Source organism: Eptesicus fuscus, chromosome 13, assembly GCF_027574615.1.
Source record: "Eptesicus fuscus isolate TK198812 chromosome 13, DD_ASM_mEF_20220401, whole genome shotgun sequence".
Lineage (NCBI taxonomy): Eukaryota > Metazoa > Chordata > Mammalia > Chiroptera > Vespertilionidae > Eptesicus > Eptesicus fuscus.
In genome coordinates, this window is record NC_072485.1 from 65,706,060 (window position 1) to 65,717,866 (window position 11,807).

At 53.3% G+C, this 11,807-nt stretch overlaps 1 protein-coding gene across 2 annotated transcripts; it reads left to right on the forward strand.

The window, feature by feature from the left end:
- The first annotated feature begins 1,284 nt into the window (after nt 1-1,284).
- SSRP1 (structure specific recognition protein 1) lies at nt 1,285-10,805 on the forward strand. 2 transcript variants are annotated; one of them, XM_008159312.3, is made up of 17 exons: nt 1,285-1,380; nt 1,881-2,019; nt 2,407-2,592; nt 3,212-3,317; nt 3,566-3,756; nt 3,859-4,089; nt 4,228-4,331; nt 4,425-4,553; nt 4,817-5,038; nt 5,737-5,809; nt 6,217-6,355; nt 6,480-6,525; nt 8,368-8,497; nt 8,919-9,089; nt 9,277-9,365; nt 9,869-10,055; nt 10,322-10,805. In XM_008159312.3, the coding sequence occupies exons 2-17, from the start codon at nt 1,966-1,968 to the stop codon at nt 10,391-10,393; spliced, it is 2,130 nt and encodes a 709-aa protein (XP_008157534.1). In that variant the 5' UTR covers nt 1,285-1,380; nt 1,881-1,965; the 3' UTR covers nt 10,394-10,805. The 2 variants fall into 2 exon arrangements, with proteins under 2 accessions (XP_008157534.1, XP_054581303.1); XM_054725328.1 differs by lacking the exon at nt 1,285-1,380 and adding an exon at nt 1,668-1,682.
- The last annotated feature ends 1,002 nt before the right edge of the window (nt 10,806-11,807 follow it).

The window sequence follows — 11,807 nt, forward strand, 5'->3', positions numbered from 1 at the left end:
AAAATATATATTTTTATTGTTTTTAGAGAGGAAGGGAGAGGGAGAGAGAGAGAAACATCAATGATGAGAATCATTGATCGGCTGCCTCCTGCACGCCCCCTACTGGGGATGGAGCCTGCAATCTGGGCATGTGCCCTTGACTGGAATCCAACCTGGGACCTTTCAGTGGACTCTATCCACTGAGCCAAACCAGCTAGAGCTCAGTATGTATTTATTGAATCCAGTTGAACAATGTTGCTAGTGCTGCAAAGGCCATTACCCAGAAGGCAAAGCCACGAGTTCAGGGAGCAATGGTGCATACCCTTGGGTCTCGCACCCTGGGATTGAGCCAACAAGCTGGTCTAACTGCTTTAAGACAGATTGTCAGAGAAATCTTGAGTTTGAATATTCTGTCCCCTGTCTTCATGCGGACACATTACCAATCGTTCTGGATGTAGTCATGTGCTTATGACAGGAAAGAACTGGATTGGGTTTGGGGTCTAGTCTCTGGCTTTACTGCCAACTCACTGAGACCCTGGCCCACTCCTCTTTGGGCCTCAGTCTTCCCACTGGCAAAAGGAGGCTGGAGTAGACAAACTCACACGTGTCTTCCAGGTCTGGCCCCCTTTGATTTTCAAGATGCACCCTAGGGCTATGGTTTCCGCACTCTCAGGCTGATGCGGTTTCAAATTAGTTTTGGCTCCAAGGTGAATCTGACGCCAGCACTTGAACTTGACACCAGCCTCTTCCAGGCGATCCATACATTGTGGTTAGAGATGTGAGGTGTTTGGGCGCAGACAGTGAACTCATCTCCAAAAGGATCCAGTCCCATGTGATCCAGGGGAGAGCAGGGCAGTCCCGGCGACACCAACACCCGCATTCTCTTCGCAGCCAGCGGGAGGGGTCATTTCTCTCCACAAGCCAAAGTAGTTCTCTTCTTGTCCCATAGACTTCCTTCCACTCCACAGAAACCACTATTGTGCAGAAGAGAGGGACCCACATCCATCTAACACACGCATCTGTGGAAAGTCCGCTAGAGGGAAAACCACACATTTTCTCTTTAGAACCTAGTCCTTCACTGAAGCAATGTCTGTAATTTTCAAAGAGCCCTACGCGTTCCCATTTCCTCGTCCGACGCCACGCGGATGGGACTTCCTCGCCGCCGGGATGCGCTCAGGGTCCTCCAGATGCGCCGACGCTCTACGTGACCTACGTCTCTCTAGCCAGCTCGTCCTCTCTATGATCTGGAGTCAGCTTCCGGTGGCGGGACGCTGGGCGGCGCACGCGGGAAAAGCTTCCCCCGTGTCCCCCCACCACCCCGTGTCCCCGCCCCCTCCCCCGCGTCCCTCAGCGCGCCCACCGCCCGCACCGGGGCCGTCGCGAGGCCTGCTGCTAGAGGAGGTGGGTGGTCGCCGTCCCCGTGCCCCAGGAGGGTCGAGTCCTGCTCCCCCGCGGAACACTCCAGATGGGCCGTTCCGCGTTCGAATCCGCGGGCAGCGGGCGAGTCCACTTGGTGGGGAGGGGGGGAACCCGGGTCTGGGGCCGCGACGCGGTGGGCACGCCAGCAGTTGCTGGGAGGGGAACCCTGCATCCTGAGCTGGGTTTGGGCGCGGGCGAAGTGCGGGTTCCGGCTGGCCCTGGGGTACCGCTGCTCGTTGCCATGGCGCCCGGCGGAGCGCCCAGAGCCTGTGTCTGGTTGGGGTGTAAGCGCTACTCCAGGCCCAGTTCTCTGGTCCCGGGCTGGGTCTGGCCCCTCGAGGTCTGCGGAGCCCACCGGAAGGCTCCCAGGCTGAGAAAGATCCTCGACATCGCAGGCACAGCCATGGGTTGCCACCTGGCCGCATCCCTGGGCAGAGTGAGGTGTTGCCTTCCATGCTCAGGTGTCTCCCTCTTGAATTCAGATTTCCAACCTGCTGAGTGAGGATCTGCACACCTACCCAGGATTTGGGGCCCAGCTCCCAGTTGAGGCCAAAAGGGGCAGTTAGCATGGCGGAAACACTGGAGTTCAACGACATCTATCAGGAGGTGAAAGGCTCCATGGTAAGAAGGGCTTGCGCTTTTGATAGAGGTGGGGAAGCGGGAGCGGAGCAGACTTTCTGCCCATTCGCAAGAGCTTGCTTGGATCGTGTTGCTACTTTGGAAAAGGAGTCAGAGTGTCATGTACTTGGTGTTGCCCCAACAAAAGGTGCCAGTGAGAAAGTTCACCAGTTACAGGGTCTCAGAGTTTGAAGGGACCATGCCTGCTGTTCAATCCAGAATTCTGAAACTGAGGACCTGCAAGGGTTCTGGATGCCAGAGCCAGGATTAGAATCCGGGTTTCCAGGCTTCTTGTCCCTTTTGTGCTGGCCCCCACCACTTCAGCTGTTGCTTCTGGATTGATAACTGGCCAGCCTAGAATGATGCATTTGGACCCATTTTTTCCAACAGAATGATGGTCGGCTGAGGTTGAGCCGCCAGGGCATCATCTTCAAGAACAGTAAGACGGGCAAAGTGGACAACATCCAGGCTGGGGAGTTGACGGAAGGCATCTGGCGCCGTGTGGCTCTGGGCCATGGACTTAAACTGCTCACAAAGAACGGCCATGTCTACAAGTATGACGGCTTCCGAGAATCGGTGAGGTGTCCTCTTGCCACAAACCCCCCCTTTTATGGTGCCATCTTGTTTCATTTTAATCTTCTAGAGAGAGTCGGGTCTCCTTCCTGTGGTAGCCAGGCAGTTGCTGGTTTGAGCTCCGTAGAGCAGGGCCATTGAGGCCACCACGCAATTAGTGTTCAGCTCTGGGTGTCAGAGTCTGGAGTGTCTTTGTGCCTTGACTTCCTGAAGATTTTCTGCCATTTTTGTTTTTTGTTTTCTGCTTGTTGCCTTTATCCAGCTACAGAGTCTTAGTTTGATGCGTTAGTTCAAGTTTTGTTTTTCCATTTTGAACTGCCTGAGTTGAAGACTTTGCTTCATTTTAATGTTCACTTTCATTAAAGCGATATCTGCACAAAGATAGCACTGTGAGGCCCATAACCACGAGCTGTCAGTTCCTTACGCTACTCTTCCCCTCCCAGAGATCCAGTCCCCAGAAACAACCTCTTACAGTGTTTTATAGCTGAGATTCTAAATCAGCATGGATTTCTGATAAAAGGTATATTGGGGCAATTTCTCAGAAATAGATAATTCCAGAATGTTCCAGCTTGTGTTAAGACCATCAGTGTTACTGGGATTGTTCTCTCCGCTCCACCCACAGGAGTTTGAGAAACTCTCTGATTTCTTCAAAACTCACTATCGCCTTGAGCTAATGGAGAAGGACCTATGTGTGAAGGGCTGGAACTGGGGAACGGTGAAGTTTGGTGGTGAGTCCTGGGCCAGGCTGAGGTTTGGGGAGATGGTAGGATGAAGGGTGGGAGCCTTTAACTAGTTTCACTCTTTCTGTCACTGTCTCTGATTTCCTCTCATGTATTTATCAAGGACCACTGTGCCCGGTCTTGTGGGTACAGTGTGAACAGAGTAGCGTTGTCCTCAGGGGACTTGTGTCTGGTGGGCACGTGGTTTATGCAGACTCGAGGGGAGGAGCTGTGGCTTGATAGCCCTTTCCCCACAGGGCAGCTGCTTTCCTTTGACATTGGCGACCAGCCGGTCTTCGAGATACCCCTCAGCAACGTGTCCCAGTGCACCACAGGCAAGAATGAGGTGACACTGGAGTTCCACCAGAACGATGACGCAGAGGTCTCGCTCATGGAGGTGCGCTTCTACGTGCCTCCCACCCAAGAGGATGGCGTGGACCCTGTTGAGGTGAGGCCTCCCCTGGTCACCTTGGGGGCAGATGCTGCTGAGCAGGCCTGGCTGGCCTGGGAGCGGGACCTGCTGCTCCATTACCAGTGTGTGCTTTCGCAGGCCTTTGCCCAGAACGTGCTGTCTAAGGCGGACGTGATCCAGGCCACGGGAGACGCCATCTGTATCTTCCGGGAGCTGCAGTGTCTGACTCCCCGAGGACGCTACGACATTAGGATCTACCCCACGTTTCTGCATCTGCACGGCAAGACCTTCGACTACAAGATCCCCTACACCACGGTGCTGCGCCTCTTTTTGCTACCCCACAAGGACCAGCGCCAGATGTTCTTTGTGGTGAGCAGGAATCACTGGGAGTGGATTGGCCCGGTTTGTGCCCAAGTCTGGCAGGTGGATTTCACTGGGGTTTAGTTAATCAGCAAGTTCTCGTGGGGCTTCGACTGGTGCTAAGCCGTGTTGGCTCTTCCTTACCAGATCAGCCTGGATCCCCCCATCAAGCAAGGCCAGACCCGTTACCACTTCCTGATCCTCCTCTTCTCCAAGGATGAGGACATCTCCTTGACTCTCAACATGAACGAGTGAGTGCTCCTTCATGCCTGCCCCTGACTGCAGGAGATGGGTGCGCATTAGGAGGCAGCTGTGCTCCTGATCTCATCTTCCTCTGTTTGTAGGGAAGAGGTAGAGAAGCGCTTTGAGGGGCGGCTCACCAAGAACATGTCGGGATCCCTCTATGAGATGGTCAGCCGGGTCATGAAGGCCCTGGTGAACCGCAAGATCACAGTTCCGGGCAACTTCCAAGGGTGAGCATGCAGGCCCCGGGTCCTGGGCTGCGGGGATGGGCTGTGCCAGGTCTCCTTGGTGAGCCCTTCCTGGGATGGGAGCGCAGCTTCTCAGAGGCCTGGTTGGGTCATATCTTGATGGTGTCAGTCACCTTCACTAGAGCAGCTTTGTGCGGTTCACTCACTTGAGGGCCTGAGCAGATGTACTCCCGAGAGATGTACTCTGTGGCTCTGTGCAACCTGCTGCCTCAGGCACTGACGGGGCTCCCTGTGCCCTCCACCAGGCACTCCGGGGCCCAGTGCATCACCTGCTCCTACAAGGCGAGCTCAGGGCTGCTGTACCCGCTGGAGCGGGGCTTCATCTACGTCCACAAGCCACCGGTGCACATCCGCTTTGATGAGATCTCCTTCGTCAACTTCGCCCGTGGCACCACCACCACACGCTCCTTTGACTTTGAAATTGAGACCAAGCAGGGCACTCAGTATACCTTCAGCAGCATTGAGAGGTGAGAGCCACTGCCAGTCACTTCCTGGGTATCCTGGTCCTTACCCAGCCTTGACTGGGAGGCCTGGGACCCCCCCTGTTGGCCTGTGACTCGTCCCTGACTTCATGCCTTGAGCAGAGTTTTTCTTTTGCTTCCCTGGGATTTGGTTCTTCTCCTTGAAGTGCTCAGCCTTTGGAAGCCTCTGCATTGTGTTTTGTTTTTTTTTTTCTGTTCTTAACAATATTGTTTCCCATATTACTAAAGCTCTTGTTCAGTACTAGCCCTCTCCTCCTCCACTCCCCCCATGATGGAAATGCTATCTTTCCCTTTCCTGGAATGAGCTCGGTGCCCGAGAATACAGCAGCTAATGTTTATCGAGTGCTTTCTGTTTCACACTTAATCCTCATAACAACAGAGAAGTATGAAATATAGACCAGTTGAAAGATGACATCCCCTCCCCTGGCATCCTCCCCCCTACTCGGTGCACCCCTCCCCACCTTTCCTTTCTCAGAACTCTTGAGAGTTGTACAGGTTCCTCTTTCAAGACTAGTGTCAGACTCTTTCCTGCTGTCTTCCGAGGGTCTCTGAGCTGCTGGGTTGGATAACATGGTCAAGAGCTCCAGGCCCCATGGTCTGTCCCGGCCCATGGTGTCCGAACAGCGTGTAGTCCTCTTCTCGTTGGCCCTGCCTGTCTGGTAACTGTGCATCTCCCCCCACAGGGAGGAGTATGGGAAGCTGTTTGATTTTGTCAATGCAAAAAAACTCAACATCAAAAACCGAGGACTGAAAGAGGTACCGCTGTGTGTGGAGAGGCTGAGCCCCTCCCGTTCTTTCTGTGGTGGGGAAAGGGGCAGGGATTCTTCCAGCTTTTTTTCACTCTCCCTTCTCTTCTTACCTTGTAGAAGAAAGAGGTGCGTGTGACCCTTCCCCCTCCTGATGCAGGTTTCCTCGCATGACCTTAGTTCAGTCTCTGCCGCCCCCAGGAGCCCCCAGTGGGGCTGGGAGAGGGAGGAGCTTGGACTAACCCAGTTGGCAGGAAGTTTTCGGGGCACAGGCCCTGCACGCTGGCTGTGTGTGGACAATTCAGCCCCAGCTGGGGCTGTTGCTCTGATCTTACAGGCATGGGGGCGTGCTTTTGAGTGTGCAGGGCTTCTGGCACCTGGGCGAGTGGCCCTTACTCCCACCTCTTCCCTGCCTAGGGCATGAACCCAAGCTACGATGACTATGCTGACTCTGATGAAGATCAGCACGATGCCTACTTGGAGCGGATGAAGGAGGAGGGCAAGATCCGGGAAGAGAATGCCAACGACAGCAGCGATGACTCGGGAGAAGAAACCGGTGGGCTAGCCTGGGCAGTGCCGGGGCGTGGGGCTGTCAGACTCTTCCAGCCAGAGCCGGGTGTCTGGGTCAGGGGAGGGGATTTCCATGGGGCAAAACTGAGGAGCCCTGTGTTCCTTTTCAGATGAGTCTTTCAACCCAGGTGAAGAGGAGGAGGACGTGGCAGAGGAGTGAGTTTTGGGTCCACCTCATGGGGGTGGCTTGTGAGCTTAAAAGGACCAGAGATTTCTGGCCATTTCTTGTGTCCCCAGCATAAGCTACTGATTCAAGGTAGAAAATGACCTTCAATGAGGTGATAGATGGAGATGATGCTTTGAAAATGGTCAAGTGTAGCCCTAGCTGGTTTGGCTCAGTGGATAGAGTGGTCCCGGGTTCAATTTCGGTCAAGGGCATATGCCCGGGTTGTGGGCTCGGTCCCCAGTAGGGGATGTGCAGAAGGCAGCTGATCAATGATTCTCTCTTCTCATTGATGTTTCTCTCCCTCTCTCTGAAATCAATAAAAATATATTTAAAAAGAAGAAGAAGAAGAAAAGAAAATTGTCAAGTGGAAATGCAAGGCACGTTGTGAAGCCAGAAAAGTGTAGTGGGAGAGGCTGTGCTGAGACTCAGCCAGTGCTCCCACTTACCAGCCAGGAGTCCTTAGGTCATTGAATCTCAGCTTTTCCACCTGTGAAGTGGCAGTAATGCCCCCATATTGATCAAGACTTTTGATTGCCAGTGTCAGAAATGTTACAAACTGACTATAGCATGAAAGGGAATTTTGTGAGTTCTTATAAATGGAGAGGCCAAGGGATAAGATTGGCTTCAGGCACCTGGATCAAGTTGCTCAGAAGCTGTGGGAAATGTGTTTCTATTCCTTCTGATTTCCATATTTTTATTGATTTCAGAGAGGAAGGGAGAGGGAGAGATAGATCAATGATGAGAAAGAATCATTGATCAGCTGCCTCCTGCATGCCCTTTACTGGGGATCGAGCCCACAACCCAGGCATGTGCCCTTGACCGGAATCGAACCTGTGACCCTTCAGTCTGCAGGCCAATGCTCTATCCAGTGAGCCAAACCAGCTAGGGCTGATTTCCTTATTTTAGATAGGTTTGTTTGCCCCGGGCAGTGCCAAGTGACCCTCAGAAGCTCTGGGCAGGCTTAGTTCACCTGGTTTAACACCAGGAGTACCTCTGCTCTGAGGCAGCAGTGAGCAGGGTGGTTACGTGGCCCTTCTGAACCTGAGTTTTGAGCATGTGCTCTGATGGGCCAGAACTAGGCCATGCACCCACCCTTAGTGCCTGCGGTTGGGTGAGCCTGTCCTGAATGGCGGCACAGTGGTTCCCAACAGAAAATGGGGACTCTTAATCCAGAAGAATTGGAATGAACATTGGGGAGAAATAGAAAAGAAAGTCTACAGGAGCCCACTACCCGTGCTTGCCACATGCTTGTTCATAGAGAGTCATTGAGAAAAGGCTCATGAAAACGCCTTGAAAACTTCAGCACCAGGCAAGTATAGGTGGTTCTCTCTTCTGCAGCATTCTGTGTGTATCAGATAGGACTGTTAATTACATGAGTATGTACAGGGTTAGGCCGGAGCTGGTTTCCCCCACTTTTTCTAGTAATTATCTCTTTACTAGAAAGACTACAGGGTCGATTAAGATGAGTAGCTCAAAGGAAGTGGTGAAGTGGACTTGGGGCATGTTGATGAGACAGAATTCCTGTCCTCAGGAGTTTGGGGATGGAGTGGGACTTGGGTTAGGCTGTGACCAACGAGAGCAGCTGAAGCCCATGTGCTTTCCTTTGATTGAGTCACCAGATAGCCCATTGCTGTGGCTGGGCCTGGAGAGGTGGTGGTGGAAGCCACCTCAGCGAAGGGGAGGAAGCAGAGCTGGAGATGGTGGTGGAGGCTGTGTGGTCCTCCTCCCCTTCCCCTTTCTCAGCAGGTGTCTCTGGACTTATGTTCTTCCTGATCTGGGGCCATGGGGGTCCGTCCTCCCTCCCTGAGTCTCAGCCCCACTCTCCTTGGCAGGTTTGACAGCAACGCCTCTGCCAGCTCCTCCAGTAACGAAGGTGACAGTGACCGGGATGAGAAGAAAAGGAAACAGCTTAAAAAGGCCAAGATGGCCAAGGATCGCAAGAGCCGCAAGAAGCCTATGGAGGTGCGGCCCCTCTTCTGAATGGGAGGGTGCTGGGTGGCCGTTCTCTGACTTCTGTCACCACCAGTGGGGCCTGCCGGTTAGTTCTCCGGGGGCTGCTTTTTGTAGCCCGTGATGTCAGCCTCGAGGAGTATCTTGGAAATGTTCCTCTCTGGTCCTTAACATAATTAGCTTCTGGGATATCTGAATAGGAAACAGGCTTTACTTGTTCCAGGAGACCACAGGAAGGGGCCCCTAATGAGCTGGGCACTGGGGTGCAGAGGGAAGGAAGACATGGTCCCCGTCCTTAGGGAGCTCTCTGTAGTTTGATGCTGTTTAGTCCTTTCTCCATTTTGTCCCCAGGGAGGTGGCCCAAATAATTTCTTTGGGAGAATGTAGGGGTCTGTGGGATATAGGTGGCTGAAGGCATTGGGTGGTTATGCAGGTGAAGAAGGGCAAAGACCCCAATGCCCCCAAGAGGCCCATGTCTGCCTATATGCTGTGGCTCAATGCCAGCCGAGAGAAGATCAAGTCCGACCATCCCGGCATCAGTATCACTGATCTTTCCAAGAAGGCAGGCGAGATCTGGAAGGCAATGTCCAAAGAGAAGAAAGAGGTGAGTAGCCGCAGAGATGAGGGGTGGTGAATCTTGTAATTGAGAGAGGGGGCAGGGGCCATTGGCAGAACTTTTCTGTAAGGGTTTTGCCTGCATCAGGGAAGGAATCTCATTCTCTGTTCTCTCTCTACCCCCCCTCCCACGGTGTGTGTGTGTGTGTGTGTGTGTGTGTGTGTGTGTGTGTCAGGAGTGGGATCGCAAAGCTGAGGATGCCAGGAGGGACTATGAAAAAGCCATGAAAGAATATGAAGGGGGAAGGGGTGAGTCTTCTAAGAGGTGAGTGTTGGGAACAGAATGGCCCAGTAACTGCTTTTTTAGGCAAATATTTTTGCAGGTCCAAGTTGAGAATTAGGTGTTAAAGGTAATAGAGATGCCTCTGACTGCACTATGGCAGTGCTTCTCCAATCTGGGTGGGCAGTTGCCCAAGTATGGGTAACGTGCTAGGGAATTCGTCATCACTGGATAAACAAGGCCCATTTTCCTAAAGGGTCAATTTTCTATGAAGGTATGGGATATGTAAATACATGTTATTATAGATATCATTCATGTGAATTAGTTTTTAAAGATAAAGCAAGAGGTGTCAAATAGGTATAAATAAGTTTTCCCTGCACCCAGGTTATGACCCCTAAGTCTTCTGCTTTTCCTTGGGGCTGACATGGCTGGCTGTTGACGATTATAGTGCATACGGCTGGGACCTAGAGAGGCCCTGTTAGAGCTGGGGGGAGGTTTGCCCTTGATGAGCCTGAAGGCCTAGCCCCTCTGCCCTCTTGCTAATGTAGGGACAAGTCAAAGAAGAAGAAGAAAGTAAAGGTAAAGATGGAAAAGAAGTCAACTCCCTCTAGGGGCTCATCATCCAAGTCCTCATCAAGGCAGCTCAGTGAGAGCTTCAAGAGCAAAGAGTTTGTGTCCAGTGATGAGAGCTCTTCAGGAGAGAACAAGAGCAAAAAGAAGAGAAGGCGGAGTGAGGTGCGGCGGGAGTTTGGGGGCGGGGGGCCTGGCAGGGTGAGGGGCATCTGAGTTCGGGGTGGGAGGTGGCAGATGTTTCTGGGCTGAGGTTTGTGGTTGGTCCATCAGAGTAATGGGGTGGAGTGGATAGGTGGGATTCTGGCGTTCTGAAGGCTGGTGTTGGAGTTTAGGGATGGGGATAGGGAATGGGGGCCCTTCACCATTGAGAAGTGCTAGGAGGGCTACTGGGATTCTACCTTTCCCCTTAAGAGACATTGGTTTTTCAGGACTCTGAAGAAGAGGAACTAGCCAGCACTCCCCCCAGCTCAGAAGACTCTGCGTCCGGATCTGATGAGTAGAGAGGAGGAAAATTCTCTCTCCTTGGGCTTGTCCTGTCACCGCCCCAGCCTCCCCACCCACTTTTTTGTACCAGTTTCTCATACAAAATGTAGCCTCTGCCATCGGAACAAGCTCTCCTGGGGGGGTGCACTTCACTGGGACAGCGGGAGGTGTCTTACTCCCCTGCTGCTTCACAAGGATGGCTCTTTATTGGGGAGAGATTGGGTGGGAGGCAGGGCAGTGCCGGGTTCAAACCCTTGTCCTCCTTTCCCGACCTTAGGGATATAGCTGCTTGTCCTGTTCAAGTTGCTGCCACAGGGGTCATGTGAGGTCAGGCCTGTAGCTCCTAAGTGGGGCCTATTTCTACTTTTATTTTGTATTTCTGGTCTGTGAGAAAAATCATTTAATAAAGGGAACTGACTTTGGAAACCATGTCCTTATGCCTTCTCTGTAGCCCTGTTGTATTGCTCTCACTGTTGTTTACCACACCACTCTGACTGGGCAGGGCCCTGCTGGCCACCCGGGAATCAGGTCTTCAGGTACATCCTGTTCTGTTCCCGGCTGGACAAGCATTGGTTTTCACCCTCTTCTGCCGGGATGGGCCACCGGAGAGTCTAGAAATGAGAGCTGATCTGATTAGGAAGCCTCTCTCACAGTTCCACTCCATTAGCCAAGCTGAGGGGAGGCGGCTACTGGCTCCATCCTTAATCACCTAGGAGGCAAGGGTCTTCCAAGCTTCAGTTAATGGAATCAGGATTGACTGGCCTCTGCCACCAGGAGAGTGGAAACCTGAGCCTGGACAGTTGGATAAGCGGGGTGGGGGTGGGGTTACGGTCTGATGGGGTGCAGGAAAGGTGTGGAATACCGGTGGAGCTTGGGAGGAAAAGGGGTGCACCAAATTATGAGGTCGGAAGAATTTGTATCTAGGGGGCGGGTGTAACAGGAGATTAGTGAGGAAAATAGAGCTTCCAGTCTTCCTCAGGGTGGCTCTCAATCTGAATTTATACGCCACGTGGGATGGCCACGTGGCATAGGCGCCCAGGTGTTCCCACAGAAGCCTCCCGGCGGCCAGTGGTTCCCTTCTTCCTCGCCGTGACTCTATGGTGCTGCAATCAGTTCAGGCCGCGGGGCCCGAGCCTCGCGCCGTCCCCTTAAGTTTCCTCTCTAGGCTGTCATCTCGGTGGCCATTTTGCCCAAACGCTATTAGCGGCTGAATTGCGTCAGTTTCACCCGGGTCGGGTCCTGGGGCGGGTCCCTCATTTGCGAGGCTCATGAATAATTGAGTGCCGGGGCTGCGCCTGTTTGCATACGGTCAGGCGAGTTCGGCACGGGCTTTCCGCTGCGGGTTTCCATTGGCTCATGGATATTCATGAGGCGCTCCGGGGGCGTGGGCCTGGGCGGGGCCGGGGGCGGGGCCCCGCGGCGGCTCGTTCT

Excerpts from the sequence above, each read along its gene's own strand:
- SSRP1 (XM_008159312.3), top strand. The coding sequence starts at position 1,966 with ATGGCGGAAACACTGGAGTTCAACGACATCTATCAGGAGGTGAAAGGC. Across the intron at positions 4,332-4,424 it reads TTGACTCTCAACATGAACGA|GGAAGAGGTAGAGAAGCGCT; the intron begins GTGAGTGCTCCT and ends CTCTGTTTGTAG. Across the intron at positions 6,526-8,367 it reads GAGGAGGACGTGGCAGAGGA|GTTTGACAGCAACGCCTCTG; the intron begins GTGAGTTTTGGG and ends TCTCCTTGGCAG.